The following is a 26,563-nucleotide window of genomic DNA, read 5'->3' as shown; positions in this document are numbered from 1 at the left end:
GACAAAGTTCTAGGCTGAGGAGGAGTCTCGACCTGAATCACCAATTCCTTCTCTCCAGAGACACTGCCTGTCCTGCCGAGTTACTCCAGCATTTTGTGTCAAAACCACACTGTCAGGTTCACACCGACCAGTAGGCAGCCTTCTGTCGTAAGCCCAGCTTTCATACCTTGGTCCACCGCCTGCTAGGCTCACGTGATTATCATTGATTACTGCCAGCCTCACCAGTGATGCTGGCTTGTAATGAGTGAATACAATAACAAGACTGCTCAGTAATGTGGTGTGAAGGGGTTAATGTGCATACTGAAAGGTTTGTAAGTGATGGCATTGGAACGCTTATGGCCAGCAGTTAAGTAGCAGTGAGGGTGAGCTGTTTAATGGCGAGATAAGAGAAAGAAAGAGAGAGAGAGAGAGAGAGAGAGAGAGAGATTGTGTTTGTTTTCAGGAAATGGGTGAGGATAAGAGGGTTATTGTTCCGCCTCTTCCCAAGCTGGAGTCCAGCTCAGTGTGGTCCGGGTCTCTCTGGCGCCAAACTCAAGTTGAATAAGGGAGCTTTCCAAAAAAACAGCCTTTCAGCTGGCTGAGTTGGCAGTGAGAAGGGGAGCTGTGCGTTGTGGGGAAGGCAGCTTCAGGGAGGCTGGCTGGAGGGGTGTAACAGGCCCTGCTGAGAACCAATGCAGTGCTGCATGCCCCCTCTGGGAGCCAGGCCCTGGGCACTGACTGTGTCAGTCGACCCATAGCGGCTCACCTGTGGGCCTCCAACCCTGGGGGGGGGGGAATGCATTTTATTTGTGAAAGTCAGGCTGTAACAATTTGCACCTCGTGAACAAGCTAAATGAATTAGCAGTCATTTAATGCTGCAAACTTGAGTGCCCCAAGTCTCCCATCCACTTCCAAAAAAGCTTACTGCTTGCAAGTAACTTATTAAAGAGGCACTGCTGTTCTACGTGGGGTCTTTAATAAGATCCTCGTTAAACAAATGTGCCACAGCCTTTATCCCCAAAGATAATGTCAAAGACGCGAGGGCATGGCTTTAAGAGGGGGAAAGTTTAAAGGAGATGTACATATCCCCCGGTTTACATTGATGGTGCCACAGTAGAGATGGCTGAAAATCACCAACAACTTCTCCTGGACCACCCATGTTGAAGCAACGACCAAGAAAGCACACCAACGCCTCTACTTCCTTACAAGGCTTAAGAAGTTTGGCATGTCCCCAACAACTCTCACCAACTTCTACAGATGCGCCGTAGTAAGCATTTTATCAGGATGCATCACAGCACGGTTTGGGAACAGCTCCATCCATGACCGTGAGATATCGCAGAGAATTGTGGACGCAGCCCAGACCATCACACAAACCAAACTCCCTTCCATTGACTCCATCTACACTTCATGCTGTCAGCAGCATAATCAAGGACCAGTCGCACCCCGGGCAAGAGGTACAGAAGCGTGAAAACACACACCTCCAGATTCAGGGACAGTTTCTTCCCAGCTGTTACCGGGCAACTGAACCATCTTATTAACATCTAGAGAGTGGTCCTGAGCTACTATCTACATCACCGGAGACCCCTGGGCTGCCTTTAATCTACTGGACTTAATCTTGAACTAACCATTATTCCCTTTATCCTGTGTCTGTACATTGAGGGTGGTTCTATTGTAATATGTATGGTCTATCCACTGAGTGGATAGCACGGAACAAGAATTTTTTCACTGTACCTCACTGCAGTAGGGATGACCAGAAATGGTTTAAGATCTCAGTTTTCCACATGGCCCATAGCCCTCTACGCTATTGGTCAAATACTTACATAATTGTCCCCTCTCCCTCTTGATCTTGTACAATGGTGGAGCTGTCGTATCATTCCGCACCTTCACACTTTTGTTTCTGTAAGCACGACCTAGTTTGTTACCTTATTGAATCTTTCTGTCACCTCTGTTCTGTAATTAAGACTGGTTTTACTGCTAATCAAGTTTGTGTATAATCTTGTCAGCTGAGAATGTAAAAGCTGTACCAAGTTATGGATCAGCGATCAGCTTTGACTGCTCTCCTGGTGTGCACCAGTTTTAATAAATTGCCCCTTACTTTGGACTCCGACAACACGTGGCTTTTCCATTTGCTCCCACCGTGTGGAATCTACAGTCATGTCCCCAGTGTGCTACATGTTCTCCACAAAACATTAACATCGATCATCAGCGGCTGTTCAGGCCAACAAGCTCATGTTAGTGTTTATGCACCACATCATTTCAGAGTCGGAGATGAACCAACAAATAAAAGCCACAACATCACCAGAGAAGGGAGCAGAAACACGTGGAGAATAAAACCATAAACGTTTGTTTATCGGGATTACCAGAAATGGTTTTCAACATGGAGGCAGAGATTGGTATTAACTGGTTAAAGATTAGCAGAATGAAACAAGATATTAATCAAGCAGCAATTGTAAAATTGAGAGAGAGGGACGCCATGGCAGGGTTGCTGCTGATAATAATCACCCAGAGCTACTTTAATACAACACCGACCGGCAGAGAACTATTATAACACAAGGATCCAATGAAAGATTTATAGACAATAACTGCCAAATCCCACAATACAACCAGAGGACAGACACAAGGTTTCAGTGCATTATACAATTGGACCTAATGCTGTGACAAATATTGCTCAAAACAAGAGAGGACTATTTATTTAGTGCCAATTCTCCACAACGTAACAAACTCATGCATGCCAAGTGGGCTGGCTCCAATATGCAGGGGCTCCATGTACCTGCCTCTGGCTAGATAGAACATAGCACAGCTCAGGAACTGGCCCTTCGGCCCACAATGTCCATGCCAAACATGATGCCGTTAAACTAATCGCATCTGCCTGCACGTGATCCATATCAATAGACAATAGGTGTAGGAGTAGGCCATTCGGCCCAATGAGCCAGCACCGCCATTAAATGTGATCATAACTGATTATCCCCAATCAGTACCCTGTTCTTGCCTTCTCCCCTGACTCCACTATCTTTTAGAGCCCTGTCTAGCTCTCTGTTGAAAGTATCCAGCGAACCGGCCTTCACCACCCTCTAAGGCAGAGAATTCCACAGACTCACAACTCTCTGTGAGAAAAAGTGTTTCCTCGTCTCTGTTCTAAATGGCTTACTCCTTATTCTTAAACTGTGGCCCCTGGTTCTGGACTCCACCAACATCGTGAACACGTTTCCTGCCTCTAGTGTGTCCCTCCATTCCCTGCATATCCAATAGGATTAACAAACTCATCAGGAAGTCTGGCTCCGTCCTGGGGGTGGTTGGATTCATGGGAGGTTGGTCTTGGAAAGGAGGATGCTCCTTAAAATGTGGAGCATCCTGGACAATACAGCTCACCCCCTCCATGACACGCTGGTCAACCTGAGGAGCACCTTCAGCAACAGACTCGTACCACTAAGATGCAGCACAGAACGCCACAGGAAATCCTTCTTTCCTGTGGCTATCAAACTGTACAACTCCTCCCCCTTCCGTCGTGGGGTAGACTCCCTCCACCCCCCCCCCCCCCCCACCCCCCCCCCCCCACCCCCAATCTTTATCTTTGCACTTCCCCAATCCTTCCCACTCGTCACTTTCATTTCAAGTTTCATGTATTTAGTGTTTTTTATGACTGTTGGCAGATCAGTTTCCCTCCTGGGATAAATAAAGTTCTATCGTATCATATCGTATCATGAAAAGAAAGTATCACGAGAGATTGATAGTTCACACAAAGAAAAGAGTTCCATACACCCACCACTATCTGCGTGGGAACCTGAGGGACAACTTTTTCCACACAGAGGGTGGTGCGTATAAAGAACTTTTCTCTTTAAAGATAACTTTCGCCTCTCACATGCATACTCTGGAGTTTAGAAGGATGAGAGGGAATCTTATTGAAACATGTAAGATTATTAAGGGTTTGGACACACTAGAGGTAGGAAACATGTTCCCGATGTCTGGGGAGTCCAGAACCAGGGGCCACAGTATAAGAATAAGGGGGAGGCCATTTAGAACGGAGATGATGAAAAACTTCTTCACACAAAGGGTTGTGAATCTCTGGAATTCTCTGTCTTAGAAGGCGGTGGAAGACAGTTCTCTGGATGCTTTCATGAGAGAGTTAGATAGAGCTCTTAAAGATAGCGGAGTCAGGGAATATGGGGAGAAGGCAGGAACGGGGTACTGATTGGGGATGATCAGCCATGATCACATTGAATGGCGGTGCTGGCTCAAGGGGCCGAATGGCCTACTCCTGCACCTATTTGCACCTATTGTCTATGAACCTGCGAGGTGGAAGAGAAGTATAGAAGAGAAATAGACTCTGTGAATGGTGAGAGGTTGTGAACTCAGGAGCAGGGTAACAATTTGAGTACGCGTGCAGAAGGCCTTCCACGGCACCGAGAGCAATGAAAGGGTTAACTACATGTTGCTCTTATCTCGGGGACAGTTGAACCCCTGTGAAGATGAAGTTATACTTCAGTTACACCGATGCTCGGCCAGACCACATAAAGAGCAGCGTGTTGAGTTGTGGGAAGCGCACCCTCCCACAGGACTGCTTGTCTTTGGAGGGGGACCTGCAGACCTGCACTAGTGTGGCAGACTCACCAACATCTGACCTACAAGACCACAAGCACACACAACTCCCCACTTCCAATATCCCTCTCGTACTAAACGGGGGCAAGGCCAACTTTCATGGTACAGGTATTAGACAATAGACAATAGGTGCAGGAGTAGGCCATTCAGCCCTTTGAGCCAGCACTGCCATTCAATATGATCATGGCTGATCATCCACAATCAGTACCCCGTTCCTGCCTTATCCCCATATCCCCATGACTCCACTGTTTTTAAGAGCCTTATCTAGCTCTATTACGCAGGAACTTATAAGTTGATTGAAGCAGGTTGTTTGTAGGTAAAGGGGTGGCTGGAAAGTAGGTGAGAGTCGGAGTTCAAGCTCTGCATGTTCCTGTCAGAGTGAAGGCAGGTAGATACTTGGGATGATGACAAAATACTGAGGCTCTGGTGAAGAAAAAGGAGGCACGGGCCAGGTGTGGGCCACTAGAATCAAACGTATCCCTGGAGCAGTATAACCGATTAAGGAGCATTTAACAAATACATTTCTTCTTATTAGAAATATTAGATAGGACAAGTTTGGGAGGATACGGATCAAGTGCAGGCAGGTGGGACTAGTGTAGCTGGGACATTGTTAGCTAGCGTGGCCCAGCTGGGCCGAAGGGCCTGTCTCCACACTGTATCACACTCTATGACTCTAAATTAGGGAACAAAAAGGGAGTAGAGATTAACTCTGCCAGATAAGATTGAGAATCTAAGGAGTAAAAGATAACAAGAGAGAGAAGTGCATGGCGAGGAGCCAACATAATCAAGGACATTTTTTGCCCCAGTCATTCCCTCTTCTCCCCTCTGGCAGAAGATACAACAGCACGTACCACCAGACTGAGGAAAAGCTTCCTCCACACTCATGCCTGATCACTGAACACTCCTTCTACAAGTTGTGGGGTAGTCTTCCACCCTACCTTCATTCCAATGTTGACTATTTTCTCTGTAACTGTTAAGCGAACAAACTATATTGTGCACTGTGATATTCCTCTGTTGACACCACCTGTTGTACTTGTACCTGGCCTGGCTGCCTTCATATGATCTGATTGAATTGGGTAGAATGCAAGCAGAAGCTTTCCGCCGTGTCTCGGTTCACGTGACAATAATAATCAAACATGAGAAACGCAGGAAATGGGCACGGTTCCTCCCCACTTTTACCACAGAGAAGGACATGAAGACCAGGGAACTTGGGAAAGTTAATGGTGATGTCTTGAGGAAGAGCATCTTATCATGGAGACACAAGGAACACAAAGTGCTGGAGAAAGTCAGTAGATGGGTGGGGAATCGTCTGCTGTGCTATTCTACGTTGTATCCCAGGTAACGCTGATGCAGGAACGGTCATGTCTGACTAAAGCTCACTTCCCTCATGCTTGAACAAGCCGATGCCACCGCAGTCACTACCAGAGCAATCCACTGGCTCGATTGTGACCGCCAGCACAGAGTTAATGAATAGAAACCACACGCACTTGGGCTGAGTGCCTCGTCTCCCTGTAACAGGACACCTCTACTTGAAGCATTCTTCAGTTACACATGACCACAGCCCAGCTTTCCACGCCACAGCCCAATACCCAGTGTGTGAGATATTCCATCCATTAGCACGTCCCACAGCCCTGCGTCTTGCAACGTGGTTTGCCTCTGTTTGCATTCTCACCCAGTAACTAATGACCAAAGATATTCCACGTCATCCACAACAACCATGTTTCACCCTGTCACAGACCTTCCCTTTGTTCTGCCCGTCCCTCTTCCCACCTTCCCTGTCATTTAAAACTAACCCGCCTTTCCTTGCTTCCCATTTTGTTGAAGGGTCTTCAACCTGAAACATTGACTCCAGTTCTCTCTCTACAGATGCTGCCTGGATGGCTAATTATTGAAGCATTTTCTGTTTTTATTTCTCTTTTCACTATTTTTCCAATGTTTGGTGCCACATTGGATTTAAACATGGGACAGAAGAGGCCCTTTGGCCCACAGTATCCATGCTGAACATGGTGCTGTTAAACTAATCTCCTCTGCCTGCACGTCATCCATATCTCTCCATTCCCTGCATATCCGAGTGCCGACCTCAAAGCCTCGTAAATGCCACAGTTGTGTCTGCCTCCACCACCACCCATTGGTAGCCAGTTCCAGGCACCCACCACACGATGTAGAACACTTTAAAACCCTTTCCCTGTACATCTCCTTTAAACTTGCCCCTCTAATCTTAAAGCTATGCCATCTTGCCTCTGACATCTCCACCTCGATAAGGCTAATCTGTTCTTGCTCTCGAGGCTTAAAGTACCAATAGAAACATAGAAAATAGGTGCAGGAGTAGGCCATTCGGCCCTTCCAGTCAGCACCGCCATTCAATATGATCATGTCTGATTATCCAAAATCAGTACCCCGGGGTCAAGGAAAAAGTGTTCACGTCGCGGCCCTGTTTCCACCAATCTTTCCACCACCAGGCACAAGAAGCACAAGAAGCGACAAGACGCGCACCAATGTCTGCAGATGCCGAGAGGTGTGTTCAGCTCTGGCTGAACAACTTTTAATCTTGTGTGTGGATTCAACAAGAAGTACCACCCCGTTCCTGCTTTCTCCCCATATCCCTTGATTCCTTTAGCCCGAAGAGCTAAATCTAACTCTCTCTTGAAAACATCCAGTGAATTGGCCTCCACTGCCTTCTGTGGCAGAGACCCCCACAGATTCACAACTCTCTGGGTGGAAACGTTTTTGCTCATCTCCGTTCTAAATGGCCAACCCCTTATTCTTAAACTGTGGCCCCTGGTTCTGGACTCCCCCCCAACAGTGGAGTGAAACATACTCCTGCCACTGGTCCAAGCAAGGAGTGAATGGGTTAAACTAACTTTCAGCTCTCCAGTTGCACTGGAGCAAGGATAACACTGGGGAAGGAGTCCTGTGCTCTATAATTACTGGTGAAGGGGCAAACGTTGTTGGCACCAGGGCTGCACTTTGTTTTGGATTGCAAGATACAAAAACAAATGAATAAAATATATAAAAACAAAAATAAATTAAAAGTGACGTGAAAGTCATTTACAAACTAAACTGGCAAGTGAAACTGGAAAAGTGGGGAGAGGAATTCCTGGTCGGGGTTTAGCTTTGAGTGGGGGAACAGGGGGGGTGGTCACACGAGCCCAGAATGAGCGAAGGCTAGCAAGCCTCACTCCTGGCAGCTTGTTTCCATGTGAGGCAAGTGGATGTGAAGTTTGACATTCACAGCAAACCATCTGATGCTTGGCTCTCCACCAGCACATGACAGAGGATTTCTTTCCTCACATTTATTTATTTTTACTTTTATTAAACTTTTCCTTTACGAAATGCTGTGGCGTGCATTCTTGCAGAAGACTGACTTAGGCCGTTTCTATCTGCTCCCCCATTCAACAAGCTCGTGGTTGATCTTTAACCACAGTGCCGCATTCCCACCTATCTATATGTTATATGTTATCTCTATAATTATAAAACTCTGATCGTGCGTGCGTGCGTGCCTGTGGGTGTGTGTGTGCGCGTGCGTGCGTGCGTGCCTGTGGGTGTGTGCGCGTGCGTGCGTGTGTGTAATCACAGCTTCTCAAAAAAACGATGCCCTAATGGTAAATATTTTGTGGGGGTGGGGGGGGGGGGGGCGGGTAGTGTGTGTGTGTGTGTGTGTGTGTGTGTGTGTGTGTGTGTGTGTGTGTGTGTGTGTGTGTGTGTGTGTGTGTGTGTGTGTGTGTGTGTGTGTGTGTGTGTGTGTGTGTGTGTGTGTGTGTGTGTGTGTGTGTGTGTGTGTGTGTGTGTGTGAGACGTCGCAGGCCGCCACCCCACCGCAACCGCGCGTTGAGGGGATGGGACCCAACGGGTCCCCCTTGGTCTAGTATATTACTAAACTCTCATCCTGTTTGTTTGTATGCGCACGTGTATGCGTGTGCTTGAGGAGTGTGATCCCGAAACAACGTCAAAACGGTACACGATAGCGCTACACAATATTTGGCCCACCTTACTCACCATTGTCCTGGGGTGTGCTGTGGCAAGTTTTGTTCGAATTGATGTAATATATTTTACAAGTTATTCACATTTTAAACTACAAAATAACTTTTCCACTTGCCCTGCCCGTCAGCAGCACACAACGTCATGATGTCACGATGGGATCCCGAATTTCTTTTTTTTTTTAAATCACCATGTTTTTTTTTTCCGCATGTACTTGCCTGGTGGTGTATTCGGGTGGGGAGGGTGGGGGGCAGTGGAGGTAGATGGTTGTGGGGGGGCAGTGGACGAGGGGTGGTGGGGGGGGCAATGGAGGTGGGTGGTGGGGGCAGTGGACAGGGGTGGTTGTTGGGGGTGTGGTGGGGAGGGTGGGGGCAGTGGAAGTGGGTGGTTGTGGGGGGGGGAGGCAGTGGACGGGGGTGGGTGAGGGGCAGTGGAGGGGGTGGTGGGGGGGGGGCAGTAGACTGTGGTGGTTGTGGGGGGGTGGGCTGTGCAGGTGGGTGTGGGGGAGTTGGTGAGACTATTAATTCTCAGCTCATCCGTAGCTCCTTAGGGCAAATGTCTAGGAAATGTATTAGACAACTCTTTATCCCGAATATTAACTGAGTGAACTTGCTCTGAATCGCTTCCAAGTATATCCCTCTGTAAATAATAAGATCAGAACTGTACACTCCTCCAGGAATGATCTCACCAATGCCTGGTACAATTGTAACAATACTTTATGACTGTACTTCAAAGTCCTTGCAACAAAGGCCGACATTCCATATATGCTCTTGATTACGTGACTGCTTTGAGTCGGTGAACTGGTCCATATTCAAGGCCTCTGCAGCCAAGCTAATGTGCACACCACGGAATTCATCAGTAAATGTGTGCCAAAGGATTCATTTGGAGCGTTCCCTCAGCAGAGAGCATGGATGAACCATGAGGTCCATCCACTCCCAGGTGAAGGGCAAGTCCGTGACATTCAAGTTGGATGATCCTGACTGGCATAGGCTTCACAAAACCAAGGGACAATTCTACACCATCGTGGCAGAATAACCACACGGACACTCCCCAATTGTGACAAGGCGTGCACACCACAGCAGTTACAGAGTAAAGAGTAAGGTCAGGCTGAATGGCTGGCAACAACACATGCCCCTGCGACCAGTCTAATGCGTTCTGTCCTCGTTGAGAACGGGTCAATGATACATTAGCCTCGGCTCGCCTGAACCGAGGGTCATCATCGCTGACATCAGATCGGGTTTCCTGAGAGTGAACCCATGGAAAGCAACTGGCCCTTGGCAACCAGCCAGCTGGCTGGAGTATTCACAGCCATCTTTAATCTCTCTCTGCACCAAACATGGCTTCCCACCTGCTCCAAAACCACTATCATTTAAGTGCCAAAGAAAAGCAAGTTGCATGCCTTAGTGGCACTGTGCGGCATAATGCGGTGCGGCTGTGGTAACTGGTCAGTGTAAACCATAGATCCTGTAGCGGAGCAAGATAGACCACTCCTTCTAAATGCAATGGGCTGACGTGTAGTACGAAACCGAACGGAACTTGGGCCTTTTTTTCATCCATTTCCGTAACCCGACCCGACCCGACTCACAGTGTAATCAACATTGTGGAGGAACAGTTTGTGTTAATAAATTAAAATTCTGAAAATGAGAAGATTTTTACCAAAGAATTTTTATTTTTACGAGGATGTTTCCGTAACCAGCTTCCGTCTCCGCACTAGTTATCTTTGCTCCACTATGGAATCTTTGGTGCGGAGACGGACGCCGGTTACGGAAATGGGGCCTAAAATTACCCATGAATCTGCCCATGACCGTGTTACGTCTTTTTCGTCGAGTGATCTATCTTGCTCGCTATAGGATCTTTGGTATAAACCACTCCTAGTTCAGGGGAATAGGTTGTAGGGGATGGAATTGATGGGTGTGAACACAGAGCCAGCATACACTTGATGACCCTAGAACAGTCCAGCACTGAATTAGACCCTTCGGCCCACAATGTCTGAGCATGATGCCATTAAACCTATCTCCTCTGCCTGCACGTGATCCATACCCCGCCATATCCATGTGCCTACCTATAACCCTCTTAAACACCACTATCGTATCTGCCTCCACCACCGCCCCTGGCAGCGCGTTCCACGCACCCGCCACCCTCTGAATTCAAAAAGCAGCCCGCACATCTCCTTTAACCTTTGACCCCCTCACCTAAAAGCTGTGCCCCCTGCTCATTGACATTTCCACACTTGACAGTCTACCTATCTATACAATTTTATAGACATCTATCAGGTCATCTCTCAACCTCTGGCGCTCCAGAGAACACGTCCCAAGTTTGATGATCAGCCTCCTTCTGTACTCTGAGGAACGGTGTCAGCGTGACTGACCATCAAGTGACACGGAGACTTACCAAAGCAGTTGCCCTTGTGAGGCACGAACATCTTGGTGGCAGCGGCGATGTGGATTTCTGCTGAGATGAGTGCCTTGATAATGAGGTCCTCAATCCGAGACATCAAAGCTGCAGGGGAAGAGGAGACACAGATAGAACTGGACTCCCAGCACCTTCTACACACAATCTCTGGCCACCAGTGGGTCAGTGATGAACACAGAACAGTGCAGCATTAGGCCCTCAGCCCACAACATCATGTCAGGGCCAACTGTTATCTTCCTGCAGGTGATCCATATCCCTCCATTCCCTGCATAGCCACGTGCTAATCTAATAGTCTCTTATATACCATTATCATGGTACCATTATCATCTGCCTCCACCAAATAATAAGTGTCCCCCCCCCGGACACTTATTATTATTATTTTTTTATTTATTTTTATTTTTATTTTTATTTTTTTTAATTCAAATCGTTTGCTATGTCGCTCTTCAAGGGAGATGCTAAATGCATTTCGTTGTCTCTGTACTGTACACTGACAATGACAATTAAAAATTGAATCTGAATCTGAATCACGTTCCAAGCACCCACCACCCTCTGTGTAAATAATCTTGCCCCACGCATCTCCTTTAAACTTTGCCCCTCTCACCTTAAAGCTGCGCCCAAAACGTCTTTGACGTTTCCATCGCAGGAAGAAAGGTTCTCACTGTCTATTCTATCTAAGGTAGACAAAAATGCTGGAGAAACTCAGTGGGTAAGGCAGCATCTGTGGAGCGAAGGAAATAATTCTATCTATATATTCTATCTATGTCTCTCATAATTTTATAAACTTCTATCAGGTCTCCCCGCAACCTCCAGTGTAGCAGAGAAAACAATCCAACTCTGTCCAGCCTCTCCCTGTGGCTGAAAGCCTCTAATCCAGGCATCATTCTGGTAAACCTCCTCTGCACCATCTCCAAAGCCCCCACATCCTTCCTGTAATGAGGGTGACCAGCACTGCACGCAATACTCCACATGCAGCCTGACCAATGTCCTATAAAGCGGGCAAATGTTATCAGGCAACTGAATCATTCTGCCCCAACCAGAGAGCAATGCTGTACTACTATCTACCTCGTTGGTGACCCTCGGACTATCCTTGATCGGACTTTACCTTGCACTACACGTTATTCCCTTACACACTGTAAATGGATCGATTGTAATCATGTGGTAGACACAAAATGCTGGAGTAACTCAGCGGGACAGGCAGCAGAGAAGGAATGGGTGACGTTTCGGGTCAAGACCCTTCATCGGACTCTAATTCAGATAGCAATCATGTATTGTCTTTCTGCTGACTGATTAGCACACAACAAAAATGTTTCACTGTACCTCGGTACACGTGACAATAAACTAACTAACTCATGTCTTCCTGAACCTTGTACACAACGGCGTGACCGATGAAGGCAAGCAGACCATACATCTCCTTTACCACTCTATCTACTTGTGTTGCCACCTTCAGGACGTTGTGGACTTGAACCGGTCTCTCTACAGATTGTACACACCTACTGTCTGGGATAGAATGTCCTCTCTCCCACGGGGCAATGCTTCTCACCCCCCATGACCTGCAGGGCTGTTCCCGATATTGGGGGAGTCCAGAGCCAGGGGCCACAGTTTAAGAATAAGTGGTAAGCCATTTAGAACGGAGATGAGGAAACACTTTTTCACACAGAGAGTGGTGAGTCTGTGGAATTCTCTGCCTCAGAGGGTGGTGGAGCCCGGTTCTCTGGATACTTTCAAGAGAGAGATTGATAGGGCTCTTAAAGATAGAGGAGACAGGGGATATGGGAAGAAGGCATGAACGCGGTACTGATTGTGGATGATCAGCCATGATCACATTGAATGGCTCGAAGGGCCGAAAGGCCTACTCCTGCACCTATTGTCTATTGATCCCTTGTTGTTTGTTTTTCTGTCTAAATGCCTCCTCAATGATGATCAGATAATTGGTGTCCAACATGGATCTGCACACCCTCAGCAATCTCCCCCCCCCCCCCCCCCCCCCCCCCCCCCCCCCCCCCCCCCCCCCCCATCCCCCACCCCGAGCCCTGAACCCAGCAACACCGCAGCAAAGTCTTCCTCTCTGAGCTGTCCATCTGTGCAGCTTTCACTGGGCGAGCTGGTGTCCCGGGGAGGGTCCCGCGTCACGATGAAGGTGCCACTCACCAGCCGTGTCCACTCCTTCCTGCTTCAGGTACCGCAGCATGGCACTCATACTCCACTTGTTCCCGTAGTCTTCCACCTCTGGGTCATCACAGCTGGAGGAGAAAGAACAACCACAACGATCCCAGGGTTAGCATACAATGAGTGTTTGTCGGCACTGGGCCTGTACTCGCTGGAGTTTACAATGAGGGGGGACCTCATTGAAACATACAGAATAGTGAAAGGCCTGGATAGAGTGGATGTGGAGAGGATGTTTCCACTAGTGGGGGAGTCTAGGACTAGTCACAGCCTCAGAATTAAAGGATGTTCCATTAGGAAGGAGATGAGGAGAAATGCTTTTAGTCAGAGGGTGGTGAATCTGTGGAATTCTCTGCCACAGAAGACTGTGGAGGCCAGGTCAGTGGATATATTTAAGGCCGAGATAGATAGATTAGCCATTTTGAATAGTATGGGGGTTAAAGGTTATGGGGGAAAAGGCAGGAAAATGGGGTTAGGAAGGAGAGGAAGAGGAAGAATTATGAATGGTGGAATAGACTTGATGGGCCGAATGGCCTAATTCTACTCCTATCACTTATGATCTTATATGCAGGGAAAGGAGAGATATAGGTCACGTGCAGGCAGAAGAGATTAGTTTAACTTGGCATTATGGTCGGCACAGACATTGTGGGCCGAAGGGCCTGTTCCTGCACTATCCCAGTCATAGAACATAGAACAATACAGCACAGGGACAGGTGTTTCATACCACAATATCTATGGCGAACTTGATGGCAATTTAACCTGCACATGGTCTACATTCTTCTATGCCCTTGTTGTTTGTGTTTCTGTCTAAATGCCTCCTCAATGATGATCAGATAATTGGTGTTCAAGAAGGAACTGCAGATGCTGGAAGATCGAAGGTACACAAAAATGCTGGAGAAACTCAGCGGGTGCAGCAGCATCTATGGAGCGAAGGAAATAGGCGACGTTTCGGGCCGAAACCCTTCTTCAGACTTCAGAGTCTCCGCTCAGTCAGCCTAAACCTACCTGATCTCCCGGTTGCTCAGCACTTCAACTGCCCCTTCCATTCCCAGTCTGATCTTTCTGTCCTGGGCCTCCACCACTGTCAGAGTGAGGCCCAGCGCAAATTGGAGGAACAGCACCTCATATATCACTTGGTAGACAAAAATGCTGGAGAAACTCAGCCAGTGAGGCAGCATCTATGGAGCGAAGGAAATAGGCGACCTTTCCTGGTCTCGACCCGAAACGTCGCCTATTTCCTTTGCCCCATAGATGCTGCCTCACCCGCTCAGTTTCTCCAGCATTTTTTTCTACCTTCGATTTTCCAGCATGTGCAGTTCCTTCTTAAACTCTTATATATCGCTTGGGTAGCTTACACCCCAGCGATATCAACATTGACTTATCCAACTTCAAGTAGCCCTTGCTTTCCCTCTCTCTCTCCATCTCCTCCCTCTTCCCAGTTCTCCCACCAGTCTTAATATCTCTGTCTACATTCTATCTCTTTACCACCCACTCCCCTGACATCAGTCTGAAGAAGGGTCACGCATTCCTTCTCTCCAGAGACGCTGCCTGTCCCGCTGAGTTACTGCAGCATCTTGTGTCCACCTGCAGTCTGTCATTACCTGACATAGTCACGGCTTTTCTTGTTGATGCTGTAGTTGGTCAGATGCATGAACTGGTTCTTGATGTTTCTGCTGCCACGGTTGTATTTCACAGTGGCAAACCTTGGAGAAGAAATTAGATATTGCACTTATATTCACAAATACAAAACAACAAAACATATTTTAGAGACACACAGATGTTAAAAAAAAAGGAAGAAAGAGAACGTTGGACAAACTCAACAGGTTGAGCAGCATCTGTGGAGGCAAAAGTTGCAAGTCTAATTTACATCAATAAGATAATGACAATAGACAATAGGGGCAGGAGTAGGCCATTTGGCCCTTCGAGCCAGCACCGCCATTCAATGTGATCATGGCTGATCATCCCTAATCAGTACCCCGTTCCTGCCTTCTCCCCATATCCCCTGACTCCACTATTTTTAAGAGCCCTATCTAGCTCTCTCTTGAAAGCATCCAGAGAACCTGCCTCCACCGCACTCTGAGGCAGAGAATTCCAGACTCACCACTCTCTGTGAGAAAAAGTGTTTCCTAATCTCTGTTCTAAATGGCTTACTCCTTATTCTTAAATTGTGGCCCCTGGTTCTGGACTCCCCCAACATCGGGAACATGTTTCCTGCCTCTAGTGTGTCCAAGCCCTTAACAATCTTATATTGTTTCAATGAGAATCCCTCTCATCCTTCTAAACTCCAGGGTGTACAAGCCCAGCTGCTGCATTCTCTCACCATATAACAGTCCCGCCATCCCGGGAATTAACCTGGTGAACCTACACTGCACTCCCTCTGACAATAAGAACATGATTTCTGAGTTTGTACTTGTTACCTAATGAAGGGGGATTTCAATGAAGGGCGACAACAAACGAAGGGTTCAGGTTTATTATGGTCACGTGTACTGAGGTACAGTGAAAAGCTTTTGATGCGTGATAACCAGTCAGCTGAAAGACTATACAGTGCATTCAGAAAGTATTCAGACCTCTTCAGTTTTTCCACATTTTGTCACGATACAGCCTTATTTTAAAATGGATTAAATTATTTTTATTGTTTCATCAATCTACACACAATACCCCAGAATGAAGAAGCGAAAACAGGTGTTTAGAAATTTTTGCAAATGTAATTAAAAATAAATATCAAATTTAGATCAGTATTCAGACCCTTTGCTATGACACTGAAAATTGAGCTTCAGTTCATCCTGTTTCCATTGATTATCCTTGAGATGTTCCTACAACTTGTTTGGAATCCACCAGTGGGAAATTAAATTAATTTGACATGATTTGGAAAGGAACACACCTGTCTATATAAGGTCCCACAGTTGACAGTGCATGTCAGAGCAAAAACCAAGACACGAATACAAAGGAATTGTCCGTAGACCTCTGAGACAGGATTATGTCGAGACACAGATCTGGGGAAGGGTATAAAACAATTTCTGCAGCATTGCAGTTCCCGAAGAGCACAATGGCCTCCGTCATTCTTAAATGGAAGAACTTTGGAACAGCCAGGACTCTTCATAGAGCTGGCCACCCGGCCAAACTGAGCAATCAGAGGAGAAGGGCCTTGATCAGGGAGGTCACTCTGACAGAGCTCCAGAGTTCCTCTGTGGAGATGGGAGAACCTTCCAGAAGGACAACTATATCTGCAGTACTCCACCAATCAGGCCTTTATGGTAGAGTGGCCAGACGGAAGCCACTCCTCAGTAAAAGGCACATAAAAGCCCGCTTGGAGTTTGCCAAAAGGCATGAGAAACAAGATTCTCTGGTCCGATGAAACCAAGATTGAACTCTTTGGCGTGAATGCCAAGCGTCATGTCTGGAGGAAACCTGGCACCACTCATCACCTGGCCAATACCAGACCTACGGTGAAGCATGGTGGTGGCAGCATCATGCTGTGGGGATGTTTTTCAGCGGCAGGAACTGGGAGACTAGTCAGGATTGAGGGAAAGATGAACAGAGCAAAGTGCAGAGAGATCCTTAAGGAAAACCTGCTCCAGAGCGTTCTGGACCTTAGACTGGGGCGGAGGTTCACCTTCCAACAGGGCAACGACCCTAAGCACACAGCCAAGACAATGCAGGAGTGGCTTTGTGACAAGTCTGTGAATGTGCTTGAGTGGCCCAGCCAGAGCCCGGACTTGAACCCGATCGAACATCTCTTGAGGGACCTGAAAATAGCTGTGTATCAACGCTCCCCGTCCAACCTGACAGAGCTTGAGAGGATCTGCAGTGAAGAATGGGAGAAATTACCCAAATACAGGTGTGCCAAGCTTGTAGCGTCATACCCAAGAAGAATTGAGGCTGTAATCGCTGCCATAGGTGCCTCAACAAAGTACTGAGTACAGGGTCTGAATACTTATGTAAATGTGATATTTCAGTTATTTCTTTTTAATTACTTTGCAAATTTCTAAACACCTGTTTTTGCTTTTTTATTATGGGGTATTGTGTGTAAATTGATCATAAAAAAAAAAGAATGTAATCCATTTTAGAATAAGGCTGAAACGTAACAAAATGTGGAAAAAGTGAAGGGGTCTGAATACTTTCTGAATGCACTGTATATGATTGCAATCGAGCCATTCACAGTGTATAGATACATGATAAAGGCGATAACGTTTAGTACAAGGTAAAGCCAGTAGAGTCTGATTAAAGATAGTCCGAGGGTCTCAATGAAGTAGATAGTAGTCCTTTGACTGCTCTCTAGTTGTGGTAGGATGGTTCAGTCTTTGTTCTGCATGTTAGAAATTCCGTACATGAATACAATCAGTTCAAACGCGTACAATAGGTAAAGCAAACGGAAAGATACTGAGTGCAGCATTCTCAGCATTGTAGCGCATCACTTCCACAGACAAAATCCAATGTCCGCAATGGGGTAGAGGTGAATCGCACATTCACATTGAAGGAGGAGATTTGTAAATGTTCAGACAAACTAGGAGGTGCATGTTGACACAATTAAATGAGGACACACATGTTGGAAGGAAGTAGAATGAGATTTCTTGACACTCAAGGGAACAAAAGTGTCTTGGGAACATGGATATCAATTGTTCAAGGTTACACAATAGAAACCATAACAAAAGGCCAGGGTTAACAATTGAAAAGTGAGATTAAACCTTTGTCAATCCTTGATTTTGTCTACATCTGAGTACATTGTACAACCCTGAACATTATCGAGAGGATATAGACACACAAAATGCTGGAGTTACTCAGTAGGTCGGCCGGCATCACTGGAGAAAAGGAATAGGCAACGGTTTAGGTCAAGACCCTTTGGGTCGAGGCTCAGTCTGAAGAAGGGTCTCGACCCGAAACATCACCTATCCCTTTTCTCCACAGAGATGCTGCCCGACCCACTGAGTTACTCTAGCATTTTGTGTCCATCTTTGATGCAGTTCCTTCCTGTGCACAGAATGGATATCGACGTACTGAACAGGGTACAGAGAATATTTATGAAGAGAATACCAGAAATGAAAGGATATGACTTCAATAAAGGCCAAATAGGTTGGATCTCTTTTCTCTTTAGTTCACAAGGGTCAGGTCCTTAAAGGTCCTTAAAACAACACAAGATTTTGACAGCGTGGTTGCAGAGACAACTCTTCCACCATGGGGAAGAGGGAAAGCAGAGCAATGCAAGGAAGGAGTCACCAAGAAATCCCACAGAAAATTCACAAGAACCATCTTTATCCGAATGCAAGAGAAACTATGGAGCTCACTACCGTGAGGAGTTGTCAGCACGAGGAGTCCGGATGCACTTAAAGGCCAAGCAGGTCAAGCTCGAGGGAAAAGGGAATGGCGGATCAGACTGACAGGTTTAGATGATGAGAAAAAGGAGGAGGTCCAAGAGAAAACTTATTGCTGGAATGGGCTGGTTGGGCCGAATGGCCCGTTTCTGTGCCTATGTTCCAGACCTGGTTATTCAGGATACTGTAAAGGGCCTTTCCCACTTACGCATTTTTTTCGGCGTCTTGCCGGCACCCGTCATAGTCACAGCAGGTCGCCCCAAAAATGTTCAACGTGTTGAAAATCCAGCGGCGACCAGAAAACCGTACGACTCTTTGGGCGACGACTCACGACCAAACAAGCGTCACCCCGCGACATGTCGCCTGCATGGTCGTGAGTAGTCACCCAAAGAGTCGTACCTTTTTCTGGTCGCCGCTGGATTTTCAACATGTTGAGATTTTTCGGCGATCTGCTGCGACTAATGACGGGTACCGGCAGTCGCTGAAAAATTTGCATAAGTGGGGCAGGCCCTTAACCAACCTTCTCCAAAGCAGCAGCGCACTGCTGTGGTATTCCTGTTATCCTGCCTGCTGGTGAACTCCTGGCTCTGTGCTTGAACGCTGCTGCCACCTTGTGTTGAACAAGCTATAAACTTCAACACCACCGGAAATTGGAGGAGCAGCACCTCATATTTCGCTTGGGCAGTCTATACCCCAGCGGCATGAACATTGACTTCTCCAATTTCTGGTAGCCCTTATTGTCTCCTCCCCTTCTCAGCTCTCCCTCAGCCCTCTGACTCCTCCTCTTCCTTTCTTCTTCCTGCCCCCTCCCCCACCCTACATCAGTCTGAAGAAGGGTTTTGGCCCGAAACGTTGCCTATTTCCTTCTCTCCATAGATGCTGCCGCACCCGCTGAGTTTCTCCAGCACTTTTGTCTACCTTCGATTTTCCAGCATCTGCAGTTCCTTCTTAAACTATAAACATCAGCCTTTGCATTCCACATTTTCAGTAACCGTCTTATTTCACTTCACGACGCTTTGTTGCTGCAAAGATCCAACCCACACTCAAACGTACCACAATCATGATGTCCCCAGTGAGAACTGCAGCGCTAGGTCAGTATTCACTCAGCCCAGTGTCCCAGCACACTGGGACAGATTCAACAGTGGTCAGGGCAGTGCAGCAGTGTGGATACAGTGTGGATACAGGGCCCTGCACCCAGGACAGTGTGGATACAGCGCCCTGCACTGTCAAGGCAGCGTAGTTGGTTAGACAGTGCCTTAGACTGGCAGTGCACTGGGGCAGTACTGGGTCTACAGTGCTCTGGTTTCTCTGCTGCCAAGTGCTGCAGCAACTTGTTAATGGGGTCTTCAGCGGACGAGCTGGGGACGGGCAGGGAGTGAGAGACAAGGCCTCTCTGTCCTCGGTGACTCTACTTTTGCCATGAGAAAGGGCCTGATGTGAAATGCTGTTGCTAACGTGATCCACCATCCATGCATGCAGTAGAAGATCTCTACCTTGTCAGTCCTTCTTCGTAGAGATACACCATCAGAGGGTCATAGGAGGTGACCAGGACATATAACCGCACATCAAACTTGAAGTCTGCAGGTACAAAAATAAACCATGAACTAACACGTGGCCACATGCAGGTACAGCAGGCAGTGAAGAAAGCCTTTATAACAAGAGGAGTTGAGTATAAGAGCAAATAAGTCCTTCTGCAGTTGCATAGGGCCCTAGTGAGACCACACCTGGAGAATGAGTGCAGTTTGGTCTCCTAATTTGAGGATGGACATTCTTGCTATTTTGGGAGTGCAGTGTAGGTTTATAAGACTAATTCCCGGGGTGGCGGGACTATCATATGCTGAGAGAATGGAGCGGCTGGGCTTGTATACTCTGGAGTTTAGAAGGATGAGAGGGCATCTTATTGAAACGTATAAGATTATTAAGGGTTTAGACACGCTAGAGGCAGGAAACATGTTTCCGATGTTGGGGGAGTCCAGAACCAGGGGCCACTGCTTAAGAATAAGGGGTAAGCCACTTTGAACGGAGAAGAGGAAACACTTTTTCTCACAGAGAATTGTGAGTCTGTGGAATTCTCTGCCTCAGACGGCGGTGGAGGCCGGTTCTCTGGATACTTTCAAGAGAGAGCTAGATAGGGCTCTAGAAGATAGCGGGGTCAAGGAATATGGGGAGAAGGCAGGAACGGGGTACTGATTTGGGATGATCAGCTGGCTGGAAGGGCCGAATGGCCTACTCCTGCACCTATTGTCTATTGTCACACAGTTCTTGTTAACACACGGAACATCTAAATGCACGCAGTGGCAACTTGTCTCAGCATCTGAAGTAATAATAATAATAATAATAAATATTATCTATGGGCGCCTTTCAAGAGTCTCAAGGACACCTTCCAAAAATTTAGCAAGTAGAGGAAAAACATAAAAGCGGAATGAAATAAATAGTAGAGACATGACTAGTACACAAATTAAAGACAGAATTCAATTCAAAACACAATACGAGGCAATTCAAGCACAGATGAAAAGGGAGGGGGACGTGGGGCTAAGGATAGGCAGAGGTGAAGAGATGGGTCTTGAGGCGGGACTGGAAGATGGTGAGGGACACGGAATTGCGGATCAGTTGGGGGAGGGAGTTCCAGGGCCTGGGAGCTGCCCTGGAGAAAGCTCTGTCCCCAAAACTGCGGAGGTTGGATTTGTGGATGGAGAGGAGACCGGCTGATGTGGATCTGAGGGACCGTGAGGGTTGGTAGGGGGAGAGAAGTAGAAGATTCCAACCCATTTCCGGGGCCTTGTGTGGAGCTGCAGTTCATCGTGAGAGTATTGACACCTGACTTTGTGTACTGGTATATCACTGTCACCTGTACCGAGATACAGTCACAAGTTTTGTTTGTGTGCTACCCAGTCAAACCAGACACGTGTACATTGAAGCCACACTCACGTACAACCAGACTGCACAATTCACATCTCTCCCATCCTTGTCTCATTTTCCTGTCTTTTCATCTCTGGATAAAAAAGATAATCCAGCAAGACACCAGACTTTGTCCAACCATCCGCCAATCAAAAACCCCTCATAAACCAGAAATATTGATTTACAGTCACAGAGTGATACAGTGTGGAAACTTCAACCCATCTCGCCCACACCTGCCAACATGTCCCAGCTACACTAGTCCCACCTGCCTGCGCTTGGTCCATATCCCTCCAAACCTGTCCTATCCATGTACCTGTCTAACTGTTTCTTAAACGTTGGGATAGTCCCAGTCTCAACTACCTCCTCCGGCACTTCCATACACCCACCACTCTTTGTGTGAAGAAGTTATCCCTCAGATTCCTATCTAATCTTTTCTCCTTCACCTTGAACATTTGTCCTCTGGTCCTCGATTCACCTACTCTGGGTAAAAGACTCTGTGCGTCTACCCGATCTATTCCCCTCATGACTTTGTATACTTCTAAGATTCGCCCTCATCCTCCTGCACTCCATGGAATAGAGACCCAGCCTACTCAACCTCTCCCTGTAGCTCACACCCTCTAGTACTGGCAACATTCTCGTAAATCTTCTCTGAACCCTTTCAAGCTTGACAATATATTTCCTATAACATGGTGCCCAGAACTGAACACAGCGTCTTATGCAACTGCAACATGACCTCCCAACCTCTATACTCACCACCTTATCTACCTGCGACTCGACTTTCAAGGAACCATGCACCTGTACTCCTTGATCCCTCTGCTCTACAACACTACCCAGAGGCCTGCCATTCACTGTGTAGGTCCTTCCCTTGTTAGACATCCCAAAAGGCATCACCTAGCTTCAACCTTCTCTCACTTCAAGTAACCCCGGCATTCCCTCTCTCTCTATCCCTCCCCCACCCATGTCGCACCAGTTCTCGTTTTCACCCAACCAACAGCTAACCATGTCATGTTTCCTTTATCTTTGTTACTTTTTTACATATCTTTCATTCATTGTTCTTTGTCTCTCCACATCATCATCTATATCCATCGTTTCCCTTTCCCGTGACTTTCAGCCTGAAGAAGGGTCTTGACCCAAAAAGTCACCCATTCCTTCTCTCCAGAGATGCTGCCTGTCCCGCTGAGTTACTCCAGCACTTTGTGTCTACCTTCTGTTTAAACCAGCAGTTCCTTCCTAAGCACATTTAATATTTGGTTAACTTAAGTTTCTAGCAGCCCATGGTGTTTTAGAGGCATGGAAGGGGTATCTTTAGTGGGTCAGAGTAAAGGGGCTGTCCCACTTGGGCGACCTAATCCGCGAGTTCTGGTGAGTTTGCCCTCGACTCATAGTTGCAGCATGGTCGAAACGAGGTCGTAGGAGGTCTTTGTAACTCTCCTTCATGCTCGAGAATAGTCCCCGTGTACTCGAGGCCTCAGCTAGGTGGCGGCGTATTTTTCAACATGTTGAAAAATGCCCGCGAGTAAAAAATGGTCGCCATGGAAAAAATCAATACTTTTTTTACTCGTAGGTTTAGTCGTAGTAGGTCGGCATGTTAGTCATAGGTAATCAAGGGTAGTCGAAGGTAGTCAAAGGCAATGGTAGTCGTAAATAGTCTTCATCATAGTCAAAGGGAGGTTGAAGGAGATCGAATGAGGTCGTCTTCTCTCTCCACTATTCCGTGTCCAATTTTCCCAAAGTTAGTCGTCGCCAGTCTTCAACATAGTCGAAGGAGGTCTTCTACATAACATTTTTTCAAACTCTCCTAAACTCTTCTAAACTGGTCAATTAGGTCGCCCAAGTGGGACAGCCCCTTTAGTGTGGTATCATTATTATGTGATCTCTGTTAATTCAGTAAAATGGATAATCTGGCAAAGCACCGTTTAGTTTAGTTTAGTTTTAGAGATACAGTGTGGAAACAGGCTCTTCGGCCCGCACCGACCAGCCATCCCGCACACTAACACTATCCTACACACCACGGACAATTTTACATTTATACCAAGCCAATTAACCTACAAATCTGCACGTCTTTGGAGTGTAGGAGGAAACCGGAGCACCCGGAGAAAACCCACGCAGGTCACGGGGAGAATGTACAAACTAAGTACAGACAGCACCGGTAGTCAGGATGGAACCCGGGTCTCTGCCACTGTGAGGCAGCAACTCTACCGCTGCACCACTGTGCCAGGATATCGGTGGTGGACCTGTATTATGTTGGAGAGTAAACTCACCGTCAATCAGCAGTGGCGAGTGGATGTAACGGGAGACCAGGATGCTCTCATCCACTGTAATCTGGCTGGGCTGAAACATCAACAAACACAAATCAGCAACAAGGGCTGAGCAAATACAACAAACACATGCTCACAGGCATGCTGCTACATCTGACAACACGACCACAATTGCAACAGGCTCATCGCAGCCCTGGGTCAAGCACTGACACAACCACTGGGCATACAGAGAGGACAGGAGCCAAGAACCAGCGATGGAGAGCAAGTTGAGAGGGGAATGGTTTAATAGGAACCTGAGGGGCAACCTTGTCACACATGGGGTTTAAGAAGGGATTGCAGATGCTGGAAAATCGAAGGCAGACAAAAGTGGTGGAGAAACTCAGCGGGTGCAGCAGCATCTATGGAGCGAAGGAATAGGTGACGTTTCCTTCGCTCCATAGATGCTGCTGCACCCGCTGAGTTACTCCAGCACTTTTGTCTACCTTCACACAAGGGGTAACATGTAGATGGAACAAGCTATAGTTGAGGCAAGTGCTATAAAAACATTTAAAAGATATTTGAACTGGCAGTCACACAGCACGGCAATACACCCTTACACCCAAGTCGTCTATGTGAGACAGAGAGGGGGGGAGGGGGGCAGAGGGGAGAGGCAGAGGGGGGGGAGGGAGGGAGGGGGGGGAGAGGGGGAGAGGGGGGGGGGGGGGCAGGGAGGGGGGGGAGGCAGAGAGGGGGGGGGGAGGCAGAGAGAGGGGGGGGGGGGGGGGGAGGCAGAGAGGGGGGGGGGGGAGGCAGAGAGGGGGGGGGGGAGGCAGAGGGGGGGGGGGAGGCAGAGGGGGGGGGGGGGGGGGGGGGGGAGGGGGGAGAGGGAGGGGGGGAGGAGGGGGAGGGGGGGAGGCAGAGAGGGGGGGAGGCAGAGAGGGGGGGAGGCAGAGAGGGGGGGAGGCAGAGGGGAGGGGGGGGGAGACAGAGGGGGGGAGAGAGAGGGGGGGAGACAGAGGAGGGGGGAGACAGAGAGGGGGGGAGACAGAGGAGGGGAGCAGAGGGGGGGGGGAGAGAGGGGGGGAGACAGAGGGGGGAGACAGAGGGGGGAGGGGGGGAGGACAGAGGGGGGGGGGGGAGACAGAGGGGGAGGGAGGGGGGAGACAGAGAGGGGGGGGGAAAGGGAGAGAGGGGGGGGGAGACAGAGAGAGGGGGGGAAGGAGAGAGATGGGAGAAAGGGGGGAGGGAGATAGAGGGGAGGGAGACAGATAGGATAGATAGAGGGATAGATATGGCAGAGGATGTCACTATACAGAAGGGGGGGGAGGAGAGGGGGGGGGGGAGGAGAGGGGGGGGAGTGCAGAGGAATATAAGGTTAGGGGGGGGACAAGAAAGGGGGGGGAAAAAAAAAGGGGGGGGGGAGAGGGGGGGGGGGGGGGGGGGAGGGGGGGGGGGGAGGCAGAGGGGGGGGAGGCAGAGGGGGGGGAGGCAGAGACATAGATACAGGGGGGAAGAAGGTGGAGGGGAGAGAGGGAAGGAGGGCAAGAGGGGGGGATTTGAATTAAGAGTAGGGAGAGGAGGGGGGAGAGAGAGGAGAGGGGGAGTCATTTGGGGGGGAGAGGAGGACAGAGAGGGGGGGGAGACAGAGGGAGGGGAGGAGACAGAGGGGGAAAGGAGAGACAGAGGGAGGAGGGGGGAGGCAGAGGGGGGGAGACAGATCTTCTTTGCCAGAGGGTAAAGGCAGGAGGGGGGGGAGACAGAGGGGGGGAGAAAGAGGGGGGGGGAGGGAGGGGACAGAGGGGGGGGACAACCAATGGGGGGGACAGAGGGGGGGGAGAGAGGGGGGGGACAGAGGGGGGGGGGAGAGGGGGGGGCCAAGGGGGGGGGGGGAAGACAGAGGGGGTCAGAAGGGGGAGGGGGAGAGGGGGGGGAGAGAGAAGGTCAGAAGGGGGAAGAGAGAGAGGGGTGGAGGGGAGGGGGAGACAGAGGAGGTGTGGAGACAGAGAGGGGGGCCTTCAGAGATGGGAGGGGGGGAGACAGATGGGGGGGGGGGGGGGGAGGGGAGAGGGGGGGGGGGGGGGAGAAGAGAGGGGGGGGGGGGGGGGGGGGGGGGGGGGGGGGGGGAGACATAGAGAGGGAAGAGATGGGGACCAGAGTGAGCATCCACCCACCCTGCTCCACAGCACCTACATGGCTGACGAGGTAGACCCCACGGCCCCGGGGGAAGAAGCCACTGGTTTAAACAATCCACGGTCCCCTTATCCTTCGTGTGTGCATCTTGAAAATAACATTGAAACCGTTAGGCAATTTCTGACATAAACGACAATGATAATATATCATAAAAGCAACTGCAGATGCTGGTTTATACCAACGAGCAACACAAAATGCTGGACTTACTCGGTGGGCCAGCCAGCCTCTCTGGAGAAAATGGACAAATCAGCTGGCGAAGGGCCAGGTGTTGGTGAGCCAACCTGGAGCAGCAGGGGGGGAGGGGTAAGGGTGACGCGCACCACGGAACCAGAATACATCCAGAGCCCCAACACATTCACATTCCCAGCACCGCCCCAACGCACTAGAATACATAGGTCTCCGTTCCTGCTGGATGCTGTTTGGTTTAGATGATAGGGTGGGCCCTGAGGGTGTGGAGACATCCAGGACCTCACCCAGAGGGATGAGCCAAGGGCCAGAGCATTGCCACCGCATGTCATGCAGGCTCCCCTGCTCTCTGCCCGACCACACCCATCCCTTCTCTTCAAGGTGGCGCAGCGGTAGAGTTGCTGCCTTACAGCCAATGCAGCGCCGGAGACCCGAGTTCCATCCCGACTACGGGTGCTTCTGTACGGAGTTTGTATGTTCTCCCCGTGAACTGCGTGTGTTTTCTCCGAGATCTTCGGTTTTCTACCTCACACCAAAGACGTAAAGGTTTGTTGGATAATTGGCTTGGTAAATGTAAAAATTGTCCCCAGTGGGTGTAGGATAGTGTTAATGTGC

At 48.8% G+C, this 26,563-nt stretch overlaps 1 protein-coding gene across 1 annotated transcript in view; it reads right to left on the bottom strand.

Moving 5' to 3' along the window:
• The window catches only part of ttll5 (tubulin tyrosine ligase-like family, member 5), a 156,790-nt gene that overhangs the window by 115,536 nt on the left and 14,691 nt on the right, over nt 1-26,563 (bottom strand). The window contains 7 exon segments of the mRNA XM_055640286.1: nt 10,945-11,052; nt 13,114-13,205; nt 14,730-14,831; nt 19,931-20,015; nt 23,597-23,666; nt 25,763-25,828; nt 25,830-25,849. Coding sequence (XP_055496261.1) covers nt 10,945-11,052; nt 13,114-13,205; nt 14,730-14,831; nt 19,931-20,015; nt 23,597-23,666; nt 25,763-25,828; nt 25,830-25,849 — 543 coding nt within the window.

The sequence above is a fragment of the Leucoraja erinacea genome, chromosome 9, assembly GCF_028641065.1.
Source record: "Leucoraja erinacea ecotype New England chromosome 9, Leri_hhj_1, whole genome shotgun sequence".
Classification (NCBI taxonomy): domain Eukaryota; kingdom Metazoa; phylum Chordata; class Chondrichthyes; order Rajiformes; family Rajidae; genus Leucoraja; species Leucoraja erinaceus.
This window is presented reverse-complemented; position numbering and strand designations above follow the sequence as displayed.